General features: G+C 41.4%; 1 protein-coding gene across 1 annotated transcript; it reads left to right on the forward strand.

Moving 5' to 3' along the window:
- The first annotated feature begins 4,750 nt into the window (after window positions 1–4,750).
- On the forward strand, window positions 4,751–14,644 carry hoxc1a (homeobox C1a). Its single transcript, XM_085146526.1, has 2 exons — window positions 4,751–5,278; window positions 8,810–14,644. Exons 1-2 carry the CDS (start codon window positions 4,762–4,764, stop codon window positions 9,178–9,180), a joined length of 888 nt encoding a protein of 295 aa, XP_085002652.1. The 5' UTR covers window positions 4,751–4,761; the 3' UTR covers window positions 9,181–14,644.
- Window positions 14,645–17,865: the final 3,221 nt, after the last annotated feature.

The raw sequence follows: 17,865 nt of genomic DNA on the forward strand, positions 1-17,865 counted from the left end.
ACACAAGTTAAGGTAAAGTTCATTTTTAGGTTGTTCAGCTGAAGTACCTGGATAGCAACAGATACTCCAGATGTTTTACAGCTCCATTTCACTGGACTCTCATTAGCAAATACATTAAAATAGTGTAATAACACCAGTAAAATATTATTAACAGCAGCACAAACAGCAGGTTTCTAAAACAGTTAGAGACAAAGGTTTTTTCAGCTTGATTTATCCTGTATTATTTCAACTGGGTTTCACTTGGAATACCTAATAAAGTGGCTTTCAGGTGTTCCAATTTAATGGCTATTTCCTGAATTGTGATAAGGAAAATTGCTTGTTTAGTTTTGCAAACGTATTATTTTTACGTCAGCACTGTGGGACGATGAAACCATCAGAAAGTAACTTTAATGAAACATTCGATACTTCAAAAAGACAGACATTCATTTTCACTGCAGTATTAATTTTGCAGTGTAATAATGTTGCTGATGTAATTTTCATAACAGAACTTTAAATTAAACTTTTCCACATATTTCATGGTTACTGTTAAGGAAATTTGTTTAACACGATCCATGAAAAACTGGAGCCACGAAAATATGATTTAGGTCTGAATACCTAAATCTTCTTAAATGCACGAATAAGCTGGCAGACTGGCAGACGCGGCGACACAAATTGTTTTCACTACTTTAAAACTCCTTAATAAGACACAAAAGACATATAACAAATATATGAATATTCTAAAAACTCAGCATTCTTTCAAAGCTTTACGTTTTTTCCATTGCTGACATTTTCCTACTTAAGACTAAAAGAATAATCTATCTTTAACTTAAACAGAGGATTAGTGTTTTATTAATATGGCATCGCTGTTCCATCAACATTTTGCTATTAACCATGCTTAGCATGCACAGTAGACTACTGATTTGTGCTGTGAACAAGCAGGGGATGTTTAAGTAAAAAAGAAATAAATAAATAAAAGCAACTCCTCTTTCCCTGCAGCTAAAACAATGCTGTACGAGGGAGAATATTACAGAGTGCGCTGCAATGATGAACATTTCCTCCTGTTTCATGTTTAACCCTGCTCATTTCCCACAGTAAGAACTCCGGAAACACACAAGTGTGCACAGCAGCTTGGGGGGAAGATGACTGATGGCTTGTTGTCATGATGTTTGGGATTCTGCCGACTCGAAGCCTCCTGGCTCACTGAAGCTGCGAAGCGCTGCAGCACATACTACAGGCTATAGTTGAAAAGTCCTGGTATTAGTAAGGTATTGCTTCATTGTCACACTGTTGAGCCTGTGCAGAATGCAGTTATCTGTAATGTCCCCGGCCATTTGCACAGTAGTTGCACTGGATTTATGATTATGGCTCATGTGCCGAGACAGATTTCTGCTATTCAACAACGAAGCAAGAACAATTATTAGAATTTCACACTGAGCGGATGGGTTATTTTGTTTTCAGCTGGTATTCCCTGGATTGTGTGTGTGGTCTACGCTAAGATAAACCTTACTTCTGACCTAAGGATTTTTCAAAAATGTCAATATTTGGGGGGAAAAAAGCCGACAGGCTCCATCAATCACTCAGATAGCCATCTTTCAACTGGTCAGTGTGCCACGCTTTCTGTGTGTGCTTCTTCTTCGGTCCTTTCTCTGTACCTTGAATTATTTCTCTTTGTCTCTCTGCCATATTACAGCTCTATCATGATGTCTGATGAGCCTTCCCACCATAAACATGGCATAGATAGCTGTCATCTTCCTATCTTGGAACTGCATTAACAGCAGTGACCCATCTGGCTGGTGGTGGCGGTCGTCTGTCAGCGCTGGTTAATTCTCAGCCTTGTGAGGGTCAAGAGCTGACACATAATGAGACTTGACAGTGTTGTGGGGCTACACGAGGGTCTGGTGTCAACTGTGGTTGCAGCATTATGTCAGCAGCAGCAGGATGAGAGTTCACTTCAAAACCAAGGAGGTAATCCGAGCACGGCCGCACTGATCCCAGGGCCTTGACTGCCTATTGACACACATCAGAACATGGACGCAAAACAAATTAACATCAGTCAATATTCTCCCCCCACCTCCTCCCGGCTCCTGACACAGCCACCTAAGTGTTGCCATGTTTACCTCACCTCCAGTCAAAACAATAGAGACTACGGGGATAATGATGGAAAGGAAGAAAATGTCTGCACTCAGGTTTAAGAGGGTATTTCAGGTGTTTATGGGCAGAATATTCCCATTCCTGCTATGTGTGTAAGACTGCAGAGTTTGGTTTGAGGGGGATTAAAATTCAGAATTGTATTTGCAGGATCCATTTCATTTAAACAGAGAGATTATACTCTTTCTAAATCTTGTGCAAAATTTGTGGTTAAGGGGACACAAGCTGTCCAGAGGAAGGAGTCGGAGCTAAACAAAATCATGCAACTTCTGTTCCACCGGGCAGTGATGTGGAACAACACCTCATATATGCTAATCAAACATATGGCACTTCTAGGAATAAAACATGGGTTGTTGTTGTTGTTGTTGTTCTATGAGATTAAAAAAAAAGGTTACTTGATTTTGAATGCAATTTGAATGCATCCAAAGGCTGCAATAGTCTGTGGCTGCAGCAAAAAAAAGGGGAAGGAAAAAAATCATTTGCAAATGTAAAAACCGAGATTGCCCGCACCTGTTTTTTTTCCTCTTCCTCTTCTTTTCCCCTCTCTGCAACCCTTTCCCGTCCCCCGCCTCCCTCTGCTGAAAGCCATTACAGAAATACAATTTCTAATACCTCCGCACAGGTCTTCGATCGACTGCAAACAAATTTATATTCAGGCGGTAAACAGAAAGCTGCAGAGATTTATTTAGAGTGTGGAGGAGAGAAACAAGCTAGCGCGTGAACCCTGAGTAACCTCCGAGCTGACATGAAGATGGATCAGTGCACCATGCAAATGCATGGAGAGAAGGGATATATTGCACTCAGTCATTCAGCACATCGCTGCCTGTAGAATCCCATTAACTCCCACAGCTGGGACCATATTTCTGTGTTGTAAGAATGCAGTTAGAAGTTGTTCATTACGCTGAATTATTTTGTAATTACTGCAGACTTAAAAGACATAGGAAATATAGTTAAAATAACGCGATAAGAACGGAGGCAGAGATTTTATAGGTTAGGGTTTTAATTAAATGTTACCTGTTAGATAGCAAATAATACTAATATTAATAATGTTAATAACAGTTATGCTGCTGCTACTACTACCACTAGCAATGATAATGATAATAAAAAGGAAACATAACCGTGAAGTTACTATATTTAAGTAGTAATAAAATGCATATATAAAAATTTAATTTACTAATTAATAGGTTGTTTTTTTTAACTAACTAAACTGAGAGTTCGTGGGAAACAAAAATACAGGTGTAAATAAGTTAAAATTATTAAATAACTTTACACGTCTTCAACTTATTTGCAGGATCACAGCATTTTTTTTTTACAGAGATAATAAATAAAAGTGCCAGTCACATGATCGATGAAACTTAAAAATAAGAAGCTAGCTATTTAATGTTTGTCGTTCTTTTTTTATACCCTCGCAAAATATTGGATATATAGAAGCTGTGAAGTGGGATCAAAGTGAAAGCGAAAATAAATGTGGTTTTCTAATGAATATTAGGAGTTAGCACTGGCGCATTATCAGCTCTATTAATTCTCATGGTTTTAAATGTATGCGGCCAAGCTGAGCGTCACAGTGATGCGTGAATTTGAAAGTAGGTCACCAGAAATAAATACATAAATAAATATATAAATGAAAACAAAAAACCCCCAAACAGCTGCACTGTGGAGCTCCTTGATCTGCGAGCTGCTGTAGCTGTGTGCCTGCAGATCTGCTTTTGCACCAAATGTCTTTTAGCAGCTTTTTGCGCTTCTTAATATCTAAACATATTTTCTGTCACTCTTTCAACTTTCAGCCATGTAACCCTGTTTACACATGCGCGAAAATTGTCCCACAGCAGTTCATTTCCGGTTAAACACCAGAAAAGTACAGTGGTAAAAGCAGCTGCTAACCCAGCTGAGGAGCACGTCAAACTTGAGCTGAACGCGTCCTCTCTCCCACTTACAGCTTCTTGATCTTCACGCGGAGCCATTTTTTGTATTTGTTCGAGACTAATTACAAATCTGCTGCCACTGAACTTTAAATACCAGCTGTCACGACCTCTGAACCCGTCAAGTGTGTCTTTCACATGACCTAAGCCCTTTGCTAAAGAGGGCCCTGGCTTTTTCAAGAAGCCTTGAAATATTTACATAATCCATTAACTACATCAGTGCAGACTTATATTATGCTAATTCGTCTTTGGACAAAAAGTTTTTTATTGTTATCTTGAAAAATAACCAGCGAGGAAGAACATGACTTTGTCTAAATGGACAAAAACTGTGTTTTTGGCGTCGTGTCCTACCTGTCTGAAGGTGAGAGGCCCACAGAGGTCCTCAGTGTGATGATGATTGACTTTCCTGCTGCTTTCTAAGGATGTTTGTAGTTTTGTTCTGTGGGCCTGCTTGTTGTGCTCGGACACCATTAAAAATGTTGACCTTAAGCGAGTCTTGCAACTTGCTTGCTCGGCTTAATCAGTTTTGTCCAGCCTGATGACAGAGATGTCCAGCTATTGGCCGAGAAGGGGAGGGCACGTCATCTCCATCAATCAGGGACTGCTGTTTCTCCTCTGAGGAATGTCCCCACGGTCGTCCAGCCGCCTGACCATGCATGAGAGGCCGGGCATGAAGTACAAGCCCGTCCAATGATTATGCAGGGGAAAGGTGATAATGACTTCCTATCAAGAGTTAACGGCCGAAGGGGAGAATAGCCCTCTGTTAACGGGCTGCTGCCGAGCAAAAGAGGTTATAAACCAGGACCTGGGCAGCAGGTCTCATCCTGAACTCGGTGGTCGTGATGACGAGGGGAAAGTGGAGGTGGAAGTTGCCTCGGGATTTTATTCTCCGCGTCTGACTTTGTGCACCTCTTCGGACAGCCCTCCTCCTCCAGGGTTTGAGACTCTGGAGGGATTCTCGACACTGGCCTGCCCCCACTCGTCCCGTGTCCCCTGGCGGTGCAGGGCGCAGGGGCAGGGCTCTCCAGGACGTGGATACTACGCGTCAAATAAAGAGAAGCCACAGCGCTTTGAGTCACTTACGGAGGAAATTCAAATTTACCCTCACAATATCCCCGAGATTCACGTCGCCGTGGGAAGCTCCACGAGCCCGGACTGTAAAGGAGCTGATACGGATGAAAGGAGTAAAACTTTTGAGTGGATGAGAGCAAAGAGGAGTCAGCACCGGGCGGGTAAGTTTTTTATGTGTGTGTTCAGGGACACTGAGCGAGAGAGGGAGGGATGACATGACCGCGAATTTAATTTGGGATAATTTGTAAATTTATTTTGTTCGGTTTTTAGCTTTTAAATAACTTCTATTTATAGTTGAGAAAGTTTGATCGAAGTTTTCTATTCGAGCAGGAAAAGAAAAAAAAAGGGGGGGGGGGGGAGCTGACGTGTGTGATGCGTCACAGTGAACGATTTCCTCCGTCACCAACAAACAAAAGATGAATTTCAAAGATAAATGCTCCCACCTTAAAAAGCAAATCAAAAGCAGCTGTAGCTGTTCTTACTCGACGCCACATTTGAATATGCTCATGAGGAGTCGGGTGCAATTTTCTTAACGGTTTCATGTTAATATGTCTGTTAGGTTATTTAACATTTTGTTGCTCCACCTACTGTTGCGAGCCGGATTTAGACTGTGCACAGAGGGAGAAGGTGAAGTGCAGCGAGAAGCCTGTTTAGCCTCAGTGTATATTCAACCCGGAAAACAATCAATTATTTACCCTTGCCCTTACTAACCAGCAGACTTTGAATAATGCAACAGACCACTGCCTGTCGAGGCTCACAGGAAGTTGAGTAAAACTTACTCCTGTAAGCTGAAGTGCTCCCTGAGTATTGATTAGTTGTCTGTTTGTAATGAAAGCCCTTGTGTATTGATTTCAGTTTGCAGCACCTTTACATGTGTCCACCTTTTTAACATAATTGCTGTCACAGATCATCATTTCACTGACTGATGAGTTCTGGGCAGAGAGCCCACAGAAGAATACATATCCCTGACTTTAAAAAATATATATCAGGAGCATACTAATGTGAAAAATGCCCATCAATCCTCAATTTTATGTGAGTTATAGTATCTTATGTAGATCCTTCATTTGATCAATAATGTCACTTGATTGACTGGCCACTGCACTTGAGCTGGGTTTCATAAATTTTACATGGAGGAAGATTTACAACAGCGGTGGTCCAGTATTGTTTTTTTTTTTCTTTTTAATAGTCTGTGTCTGCAGTAAGAAAGCTGCTGACCCAAATATCCAGTGACCAAATCTGAAACAAACAAAAAAACTATTTGTGTTAGAAGGGCCCAGCTCGTCTTTTAAGGGACGCAACAAACAATCTAAACATAAAATAATGTCATAATCTTCCTGCTACCTTTGTATGCTCTCAAAAAAGGAGAGACATTACATTTGATTTTAATTTTGATCATTTTGTGACTCAACAAACATAAAATCTGTAGAACCCAACTGTTTGCTCAATATTCAGATTAGTCCACGGTCGCAGAATAAAAAACTATGTGGCAATGGGTCAAGCTCAAACTAATGAAATAACATTTTTAAAAAATACAATAAAAAATCCTTGGTTACATTAGTGGCTTAGCTACTGATCTGCATTTGCAGATTCTTTTTGTGACAGAAATAGAAATGTGGCATAAACACAGCTGATTTATTCTAAAAAATGAAATGATGTAAGAAACCAACAAACAAAGCAACAAACAAATAGAAAACCTACAGTTCGTGTTCTTTAGACCAGATATTTTGCCAAAGCGAGGAAGGTAGAAGGTGGCAGGCACACTGCTGATTGATCTCAAAGTCATTTTATCCATCAAACACATTAGAGACACACTCACATGATCCAAATCCATGTGCTTGGGAAAACCATTTGCTCACACCCACCCACGCAAAAACACATTTCCTGCCAGTATTGTTTGTATCTCTGTAACCTCTTTCTGTATCTCTCTGAAGGAGATCATCTGTAGGAGTAACTCATTAGGACTACTGTGTAACTTGTAAAAGAGTCATTAGTGAAAGTATGCTTTCCTCTGGAGGTTGTATTGGTTTTGCCCCCCCCCCCCCAAAAAAAAAAAAAGTCTTGCGTATTCTTCCACGTTGAAAGGCCTCCACAGACCTGCTGTAACCTGATCTCCTGGCTCAGTGTATATACTCCCAGTGCGTCATTCTTCAATTATGCTTTGACAGCACCTGAATTACTGTGGGCTGGATGCCCAGATGACTGAGGCAATGTGTATTGATCTATCCCTTTTCTTCTTCCCTCTCCTTGGCTTGGAAGGCCCTTCCATTCCCTTTGCTGGCTGGCTATTTTTAAGCATGCAAGTCATTCCTCAAATATTTAGTTTGATTCTTTTATGCCTTCTGGCCGGCATCAATTCTATTATCTTTGGAGCCATTAATCAGAATGTGCATGTGATTTGCACTCCACAAAGCTCAAGTTCTTAATTACGTACAGTTTCTCTGCATTGGTTCTTCGTATTCACTGGCCTCAAATTCTCAGGCTTGGTCACCTTCGCATTCATTTTCTTAAAACACAGATGTTGACATTTATCCTATAACTGACCTTTCCATCTGCTATGCTTTTCCAAGTGGCTGGAGGCCTGTTAACCTTCCTCTCTATGAATTGTGGTGGGAGGCATTGCTCTACACCTGGCACACTGACTCCATTATGCAGAAGCAGCAGCCCATTTTCTCAGAGGCAAAGACGCGCTGACGACTACCCACAATGTCAGCAATGAAAAATCCAGATATAGCTGCACTTCCTGTCATTCATTGCACATAAGTAGCACAGATGATACTTTAATGTGTAACCCAGAAACCTCAGAGGACAAAAATGGAGACATTTGTCATTAATGCAGCGTTCGAAAGGATTTGTAAACTGTTAAACTGTCATTGACACAGAAAGACCCGAAGGCAAATAATTAATGATTCCGATGAATACAGTTAATGGACTGTAAATGCTACAAAGTTGTGTTGAATCGCCAAACATCTGACTGCTTTATATCAGAATATACGGCATATATTATTTTCTATACGCTTTTTAATGAACTCGCTGAATGTTTTGATGAACACACTTTTAAAATATAATACTGCCCAGTAATACTGCGAAACATCCAAACTCTCACCCTCAGAAGTCTCACTTTAAATCTGATTTCCAAGCTGTGAGCTTGTGGACTGCAATGTGCTGCACAGGTCTTTCTGTTCTTATGTTCCATGTAGATGCACAACATTTCCAGCCTCTCTGCTTTACAGCAGCTCAGGATTTTGTACCCTGCCTATAGGCTTTTTGGCAAAGCTGATACCTCTGATGAAACATCTTTATTATACAGGGGACACTTTAAATCATTAGACTGGCACACAGCCAATTCCTGTAAATGAGTTTTATATCATTTTATCCCCGGTGAAGGCTTCAATACTGAACTACTCTTTAAGTAAAAAAATATAATAACCATTATTTATTTATTCTCCATTATCACTGAGATTGGACTGCATATCATTTATTTCCACAGTAAACACTGAGTTTATTTTTTTCTGGAAACAGAAAGTTATGACTTCATCTATAAACTGAACTTTTCACGTTTTCAGCTTTGGGGTTCAGCTTAAATCGAGGATATGGGCGTGGATAATTTAATTCAGAAAGGTTTTGTGCTTCTTTTGTTAGTAGCCTCATTGATCTTGCTAAAGAAGGTTTTCATGTCCTCTCTCTCTCCCCAGTCAGGACGCGCATGACCTGTGGGTTCAGTATTGTTGACTCGGGCCTCGGTGTGGTGGAGGCTGGAAATCGCAGCATCTGCGCGGACGGCCATCCCACGATGAACGGAGCCCCGAGGATCAGTTACAGCACCAAGCAGCTGACCGAGCTGGAGAAGGAGTTCCACTTCAACAAGTACCTGACGCGGGCCAGGCGGGTGGAGGTCGCCGGCGCCCTGCAGCTTAGCGAGACCCAGGTGAAAGTTTGGTTTCAGAACAGACGCATGAAGGAGAAGAAATTACAGAGAGACGGGCTACTCTCCGACCCGAGGCCCGCGGCTCCGCACTCACACGCCGACGCTTTGGACACCTGCCCCTTCCACGGACCGACCTAGCCAAGAAATAATAAAAAAAAAAAAAATCAAAACAAACAAACAAACACCTGCCCCTGAACTCCTGAACTGCATCGTGCGTTACACGGCGAGTCTGCAAATGTTTTGATTGGCGTTTGCATCGTTTTCAATCAGGCTTCACCTTTATTTGCTTACAACGATGGATGCTTAACGCAAGAAGCGCAAAGGCAAGTTTCTTCATGCAAGAACGGGCCCAGACGATTTGTCATTCTCTCCGGCTTCAGACTGGTGCTCTGATTTGAATATTAAAATTCAACGCATCCCATTGCGCTCCTATCTACACAATGTAAACGAAGATACAAACTCGTATTAATTGCCCATAGAAACTGTGGAAGTCCATTTGCGTATTTTCTTTTTGTGTTTTTTGTGTTTCTTTTTTTTTTGTTTTTGTTTTTTACTTTTTTTGGGACAATTTATTCGGCAAACCTGAACACATTTTAACTCCAGTTTCTATTTAAAATGTATTATTTCTATTTATTGAAGATCTATTTATGATTATTATTTATTTTGATATTTTTACAGCATTTATTCACATTATCCCAAAGCTGCCGTCTCAGACAAATTAAAGTCCACAATTATGTGGAATTGTTTCTTTTTAAGCTGTTTGCTTCTGACGGCTCACATTTGAGGACAGGGGGAGATACACCTGTTGTAGGCAGAGCCCACGCGTTATGTTACCAAATATTTATCAAGCTAATTTAGCTTCGCTTTGAATCCTGCCTTCGTGTCGTGTGTTTTATCCACTCCCACTGTTTCCTTTATCCACGGAACGATTAAAATGCCATGATTGATGGAGAGATTTATTGACGGGCTCGTATTGGAGTATTGATCCGTGGTGATCCATCCATTTGAGGCACAAATATGGGAGCATTTGCATGCATGTGTAACTGCATGTTAATGGAATGTAGAAACGTCGCGATCGGGAGCTGTTGCGTCTTTTATTGCTTCTATATATGCATCAGAAAATGATAATTTAGCTGAAAGACTCATGCGGGAGAAGAGACAATAAAACGGTGCCTGTGCTGTTTTGCAGATCAACCAATAAACTGTGTGGCCCCAGCAGTTCGAGCAGCTAAATATTCCTTCCAGATTCACATCTCATCTCATATAAAGTAAATGATGGTAAACACGGCCCTTAAACACTGTTATGTTTCCGGTATCACACTGCGTTTCTATCATGTTAATGTCTACTTTAATATCAAGATATGGGCCATCAGGCACATTAATTTTGTGTAAGGGAATATTTTTGTTTAGCTTTCAATTAGCGTGTTTGCACTGGATATGAAGGTTACTGGATCCAAAACGGATATTAATCATAACAAAGGAATTAAAGTTGAGTGTTGGAGATTAGAAATAAAGTGCTAGGATAAAAAAAAAAAAGATGAAGAAGAAGAAGAGGAGGAGGAGGAGGAAGAAATTGGGTCGGTTTCAAACCTCTGACAAGCGTTCACGTTTGAATTTGTCGTGTAAGTAAAATGCTACTGCTAATACTCATTTAAAGTAATACAATTGCGCCTTTGTAGGGCACAAGAGTAGACATGGAGGCTGCAAGGCCAAGCTAATATATGCAGTTACACCAGAGTTCACCTCTCACCTCCTGACCTTTGCCTTGCCTCGGAACAACGATGACCCGGTCAGCGGCTCTGAGAGAGCAAGATGCACCATTAATTTGGGTGACCTCGAAGTCTGAGCTTTTCTCTTCCTTTCTTTCGTTTTCTCTTCTTCTTTTTTCAACAAGCAACTCCAAATGCTTTTGTTCTGGTGTGGGGTGTGTGTGTCCACACAACAATATTTCATCGAGCTGAATAGAAGGGCGAGTAGGCCATATGATAATTGTTCATATTATAATTCCATACCAGGCCAGATAATGGATTTTTTTCTCCTACACCTAGAGGTAACCTAATTTTTGCCCCGTCTCTTATTTTAATAAGCCAAAAAAATATGCTACTGGCTCAGTTTATAAACCGGATGAAAGAGTCTTTTCACCCAATAAGTTTTTGGATATAAACTACACACCTATTTTTAATAGCAAAGTTGAGATATTAGAGTTACTTGAGCATGCTCAACAGTTAATATGATTCCATGTCAGAGCCAGCATAAACAATATTTGGAACAACTATTCATTAGAAGTTTGCAGTTTATATATTTTATGCATATTTGCTTGAAGAATTACAAAAAAAAACCCTACACACACCTATTTTTCTCCAACCCCCAAACAATATGTTTTTAATGTGCATCTCATTAGTGAAAGCCAGAAAAGAAAAGAAGTTTAAAGTTAAAGAAGAGAGGCCAACTTTACAAACATTTAAAAGTTTTCTTTTTCTTTTCTTTTTTCAGAATTGATATGAATGATTTTACATGTAAGCAGGGCCAAAATATGTTGAGCCCAATTCATCTAGAATTTGCATTTAAACAAAACACACACCATTAAGGCTGCCTTTCTCTAAACAAAATAGCACAAATTGGAATGTTTAACAAAACCATCAAATGTGTTTGTCTCGTTAATGCAAAGTGCGCACGTGAAGGTCACGGGGATAATGATGGGCACAGCGATGGTGGAATCATGTCAGTTTAAAGCCAGCATCTATAAAAATGTCCACTGTTATTACAGCAACGTGTTGTTTATGTTGACCTTTTTAGCAACTCTTAGCATCTTATCATGTAGTGACAGGGCTCCATGTAGCAGGCTGTAACGTGCACAGCAGACCCTTGCAGCACGTGTGCACTCTGACTTTTTATTTTTAAATCCAAACTTACTTAATCACAAGTTCTTCTGCATAATAGATGCACCTAAAACACACAGCGGGCTCAGTAATAAAAGGGAAAAGAAAGCTAATGTAAATTAGAAAGAAGAGGTAAATGTAGAAAAAAGAGCTGATTTATTTTGTTTGAACCGTCACCTTCATTTCATCGTGTGGCAGCTTCAGTGTTTGCGTCTCAATTGATGAAAGCAGAACTGCATTGTTTGTTCAGACCTGACATTTAGTTCGAAAGCATTTGAGCGTGACTGCTCTGATGAATTTGTACTCTCCTGTAATTCCTTCCTGAAGATGTACGGTTGGTTCGGGAGACTGACAGCTGTGCTGTGCTTAGACACACGTAAACACGTGGCAAGTGGGAAGAAAGTTAAAGCCAAAATGACTCAAATCCAGATATATTGCTGCCACAGGTAGCACCAGCATCATCATCATCATCTTGGAGCAAGCTTTCCTCACCTTCATTTTTTCCCTCTTTATACACAGTGGTTATTTCTCATGATGAAAATCGATCTAAAATCAGCTTTATTCTTCTCATTAATTCAGCAAGAAAGCTATTCATATTTAAAAATAAGTATAATCATTTGTTTAATGAATAGTTCTGCTTGTTTTGTTAAAGTATTCCTGAACAGAAAACACACAGCTGAGATTAAAGCAAATCCACTGATGTATTAGTGTATAATGAATGAGGCTATTGGCAGTCTCTCACTTCTTCTCTTCTCTATTGTGAGCTGGCTGATGTGGGCAGCTGTTACAATCCTCCCGAGGAACACTGAGCCATGAGCAATGTGTGCCTTACACAATACCTTACACTACTTTTTTAACATGAACATATATAAGTGGGTTCTTTCTGAGTTTGCACTAATTAATGCTAAGTTAACCTGGAATTAACTTAATGCATAATATGCATGTAATATTTTCACCAAGCTCGGGGGAATAAAATCAATTGATCACGTTAAGCTTTTTCTAGCTTTATGTGAAGCGCTTACAGAACAGATAGCTCGCTTGTTGTTTTAATTATTTGAATGCTCTCCTCCCTTTAGTTTTTTTTCTGCTTGTCTGATTTTACTGTTTTTCTTTATTTGCAAAGACTTTCATGCACTATTAGTCTTTTTCACCGGCGTTATTCACATATTTGACTACCAAACAATTTGTACATCAAGAAAAGTAGAAATGAAGCGCACCTGTGTGTGCACGAGCGCGTGCCAATGCATGTTTGGATGTTCTGTGTACAATTACACAAATATGTGTTTGGTTTCCTAAGTGCTGCTAATAATGCGCTCAAAAAAGATACAAAGCCCCTATTTGAATAATTGTTCACTCGCATGCGTACGCATGCACACATACAAATCCATACATTCTGACAGAGCGGCGCTGAACAACGCGCACGCCAGTCCAGTCCTTGCCTCTCCTCTCTCGCTCCACTCCAGGGAGCAGATGTTTGGGGACAGCTTACAGCCTCAGCGAATTTCTGTGTACAAAGCAAACAGCAGCACTCAGCACTTCTGGCTGCAATGGGAAATGTGCTCTTGAAGTGGGGGGAGGGGTGGCTTTTGAGTCACTGTAAGGTATCATGAGGATGGGTGGAGAGGGGCAAAAAGAGTGAGAAGGAGGGTACAGGCAGAGGTGAAACGGTGTCAAGGTTACAAGTGGCTTGCATAGGAAGTCCCCCCAATTTCCCGAGACATGCGCTGCTGTGTGTCGAAGCAGTGCGGGGCAGCACCCTGTGTGACATCATCAGGAAAATCAAGCTACATATCTGATTGTGTCTACATGACCTCTCCAGTGCAGCTCTGTCTGCTCACTAGTTTGGATTGCCCTTTGAAAAGTTGCAGACAAGCATAAAATGGAGGGAAAAAAGGGGGAAACAATGTAATAAGTCGCCGCAGATATTGCTGATGTTGCATCTAAGACATCAGCTACAGCATGGGACCATTCTGCTAATGATGCCACCGATATAATGCATTGATTTAAAGGTGCTGGTCCTGTGGCAGTATGCTACCTGTGCTCTCTTTTGTTTGCCTTCTATAGAAAAGCAGCGTTTAATATTTATGTAAAAAGATCACTAAACGTAAGTTCTCGAGATCGCTCATGGAAATGACAATATTATTTTGCACTTAAATAAATATTTTGTGCCCTTTTCATCCTTTCCAAAATATTTACAGTGCAGCTTTACCGCATATGCTCGTCAATATGCTGCACACACTTAGCTCAAACGCACACAAACATACACTTTTACTTGTGCATGCGAGAAGACACCTTTTGACCTCTCATCAGTGTATTATAATCCCTAAACAAACCATCATAAATGAGCCCTGCCATGCTTGTTTGTCTGAGCGAAAGTAACCCCCCCCACCCCACCCTCCTCTTCTGCCCTTGGGGTGAGGTTGCCATAGTGACAGATTCATAGACATATGGAGAGAGAGGAGAAGAGGAGCTTGGCTGAAGGGGTGGGGCTGAAGGGGTGAGGTGGAGAGAAGACAGAGGAGAAGGGGATGGGTACCAGTTTGAGGACGCCGGCGCTCCGTCTTTCAGATGTGTCTTTGTGTTTCATCTGTCAATCAGCCATCCGTGGCAGTTTGTGCTCGGCGAGTGAACAGTTCATGAACTTTTACTCTGCCAGACGCCATCTTGGCTGTATTTCACAGGGGACGGGATTGATTTTCAGGCATCTTCACCCCCCCCCCCCCCCTCCCAAAAAAAAAAAGAAGAAAGAAAACATGATAGGCTACGTGTGGAGGCAACATTATTAAATTGACTTGCAAATTTGTGTCCGCATATCGCCGTCTCTTGTCGTTTTGTTCCTTATGCTAATGACTAACGAGCATTAGGGGAGACAAACATACAGATGTTTTTGCATCTCGCTAATTAGATTTGGATGATGTTTTCGGCTAACCTGAGGACAGCTTGACAATGGACAAGGAAAGGGAGAAGAAAGGGAACTAAAACAGAGAGAGTGAAAGCAAAGGGGTGTAGGTTTGCAGCGGCCATCGGGGCTGGCCTTGGTGCTGTAAAAACATATTTTTTCATCAGACATTTTATGCAAAAGGGAAAGACCAGGTGCTCAATCAAACCTCACGCCCACTGTTTTATTTTTCATCTTCACCCCTCCCAGTGCTTCTCTGCACAAACCTTCTGCGTGCCTTCCCTCTACCCTCACACCATTCTTCTCTTCCTCTTCCCTCTCCGTGTCATTCGTCTTCCCTTCTGCCCCTCCGCTGCCTGCTCTCCAACTGATACGAGAGAGTGACCCTCGGGCCCTCAGGGGTCAAGTGATACAAGGTCATTGGCAGGTCATCTCTGCTGACTGGCTGACCTCTAAAAGGACTTCTGGAAGGAGCCAATCGGATCTTGCTCCTTCCCCCCTAAGGCGGATCCCCCTCCCCAGCTCCTCGGCAGCCTGTGTCACATGACCAGTGTGAGGCGTCAGAGGGAGGATGATTAATGATGCTTTTAGTACCTGTTTAGAATGAAGCTGTCCACACCGCACTGTAATTACCCACTCCCAGGCGGCAGCTGCCCAACGTAATTGCTTTTTGTTTGTTGACCTGGTTTATTGAGGAAAAAGATGGCTTTGGCTGCGTAAGATGGTGCTATGTACAGTATACAGAGGTGACAATAATATGTATGTCAAATATTTTTGGTGTCATTGCATGGTAGAGATTTATGTAAGCCAGGAGAGAGAGGAAGATACAAATGTGGCAGGATACAAAGTCACTTTAGACTGGTTTTGTACCACAAATGCACTTCATAACACAAAAATAAAAGTGGAACGGTATTTAGCCACAAAATGTCAACAACAGATCTACAACCTTTGCACAGAACTCCAAAGACAGCCACAGACCTCCTGTGCAAGGTTACCGCATGCAACACTAAAATACACACACGTTTGGCATGCACAGTCACCGAGGAGTATGTTCTGTCATGCATAATTTATGACAACATCTCAAAGGTGAAAAATTAAAGCTAAGTTCAGAAGGTCAGTGGAATATTGCACCTAGAGGTCCCCCCCTGCCCTCCCTTTCCCTCCCATTCCTTGTTTGGCTACATGCCTAAAGCAAATATGAAAATTTCAGTACCTGCGGCGCAGTGCCACGAGGACAGTGACAATGAAACTCAGATAAACAGCCCCTCGTTTGACCTATGGAGAGCATAAATTTACCACCCATAAATCCCTGAGAGTTTCAGCTCTGTTTGGTGCATTTGCAGTGCCTCTCTACCCAGACCGAGAGAGGCAAGTGTCGGGTATCTGCGCTCCTGTATGAGCAGCTTTCATCCTGCTCCTGGTTCTCACATAACTCAGTCCTGCAGCCTTTATCACCGCCTCATAAATAACGAGGCTATCGCCTGATAATGTCCGCTTAATGCTTAGTCAATAAAGCCCACAGTAAGAGGGGCCTTTTTTAGCCTCTCTCTTGTACATAAATATAAACAGTGCAGTAGATTGATGTGATGGGCAGGCTCTTTCTGCACTGGGACAAAAAAGAGGCAACGTGTGGGCCCGGGAGCTGAAGGTGGGCTGTGGGGCTGCAGGTGTTTAGAGGAGATAGTGGGCTGTAATGAGGGGGCTGCAAGAGAAAGGCTGAGTGGATAGCCTTGACTGATCACCTGTGAAAGGCACATGCACACATATACACACAAATGACAGCGCGCAGACACTAATGCACAAAGCCACATGTGCACATCGGCACAGTCATTCACACACCAACACACACTCTAATGCCATCATTAGTTAACCCATTGGTGTCGATGCCTGGTGCACAAAAAGCTCATCCTCCCTATTTGAAGGGCATTAGACCATTATGATAAAGAGACCTGGGGAAGTGTTTTTGGATCTTGTTAGCATCTTTTCCTAATCTATTGGCAAATTTGGAAAACCAACCATATGCCCCTGCCACAAAATTACATCCAGGGTTGCACGTTTCATTGTCTTGTGTGCACTTTGCACGGACATTTATCGACCATTCGCACTAGTCATCAGACCATCCAATTCCAGTGTGGCGCCAGAGGCAGCTGTAGCCGGTGTTATGACTAAAATGGGATCAGACTGAGCCCTGGGGAGACAGAAGAGACTGACAGGGATGTTCCTGGGTTGAACGAGGGGGCTGATTGTGATCCATGAGCTAGTCAGTGTAGCAGCACCTGGGCTTGGAGTAGCAGCGCACAGAGACACAGGGTGGGTTCAAACTGAGAGGGATGATACCATCAGCTCATATTGACATGCTTGGTGAGGTGTAGTTGGTGGTTTAAATTTTTAGACAGCTTTTTTACAAGCAAGGGTTGTAGCCAGCTTTAGAAAATACAAATGTAACCCATCAAACCAGGAATGTGAATTTTATGGAAGGAATAGTTATGTAGATTTCTTTTCACAGCTTATCTTTTAATATTAAAGGCAGCTTTCCAAAACTTTATTCATATAAACGATACCTTTCAGATACATTCACATGCAGTTAAGCTTCCATGAAAGCAGACAAGTCGAGAATAAATCAAATCTGAAACAAACAAGTGTTTGTCACTTGCTTTATTTATATTTATTTCAGTGTGTTTTATAATTGAATTATGTGTATGACTGTGTTTGCATGGTTTGAGAAGTGTGTGCAAGTTAAGGACACTGGGAAATATTGATGTTATGGTGTAGTCTAATAATTGGTATCTTCTTCAGTAATAAATTCTGGAATTTTCCAGAATTGAAAGACGTTGAGATAAATAGTACAAAGAGGTCTTGTGTCTTTCTGGCACAGTCTGCAGCTCTGTCTACAGCCTCACTGTGTTTGTGTAAATAAAGATGGCTGAAAAGCTGAGGATTCAGCTTACTGGGAACTTATTTCCACAATAAAAGAGACGTTTGACTTCCACTCCTCATTTTCTGCTCTTTGACAGTGTAGTGAGGGATTATAGCTATGAATAAAAA

This window comes from Neolamprologus multifasciatus, chromosome 20, assembly GCF_963576455.1.
Source record: "Neolamprologus multifasciatus chromosome 20, fNeoMul1.2, whole genome shotgun sequence".
In the NCBI taxonomy this organism is placed as follows: domain Eukaryota; kingdom Metazoa; phylum Chordata; class Actinopteri; order Cichliformes; family Cichlidae; genus Neolamprologus; species Neolamprologus multifasciatus.

What these genes read in the sequence shown, in the direction of transcription:
- hoxc1a (XM_085146526.1), top strand. Translation starts at nt 4,762, where the DNA reads ATGACTTCCTATCAAGAGTTAACGGCCGAAGGGGAGAATAGCCCTCTG. An exon ending in GAGGAGTCAGCACCGGGCGG is followed by an intron (nt 5,279 to 8,809) that starts GTAAGTTTTTTA and finishes CTCTCTCCCCAG; the next exon opens with TCAGGACGCGCATGACCTGT.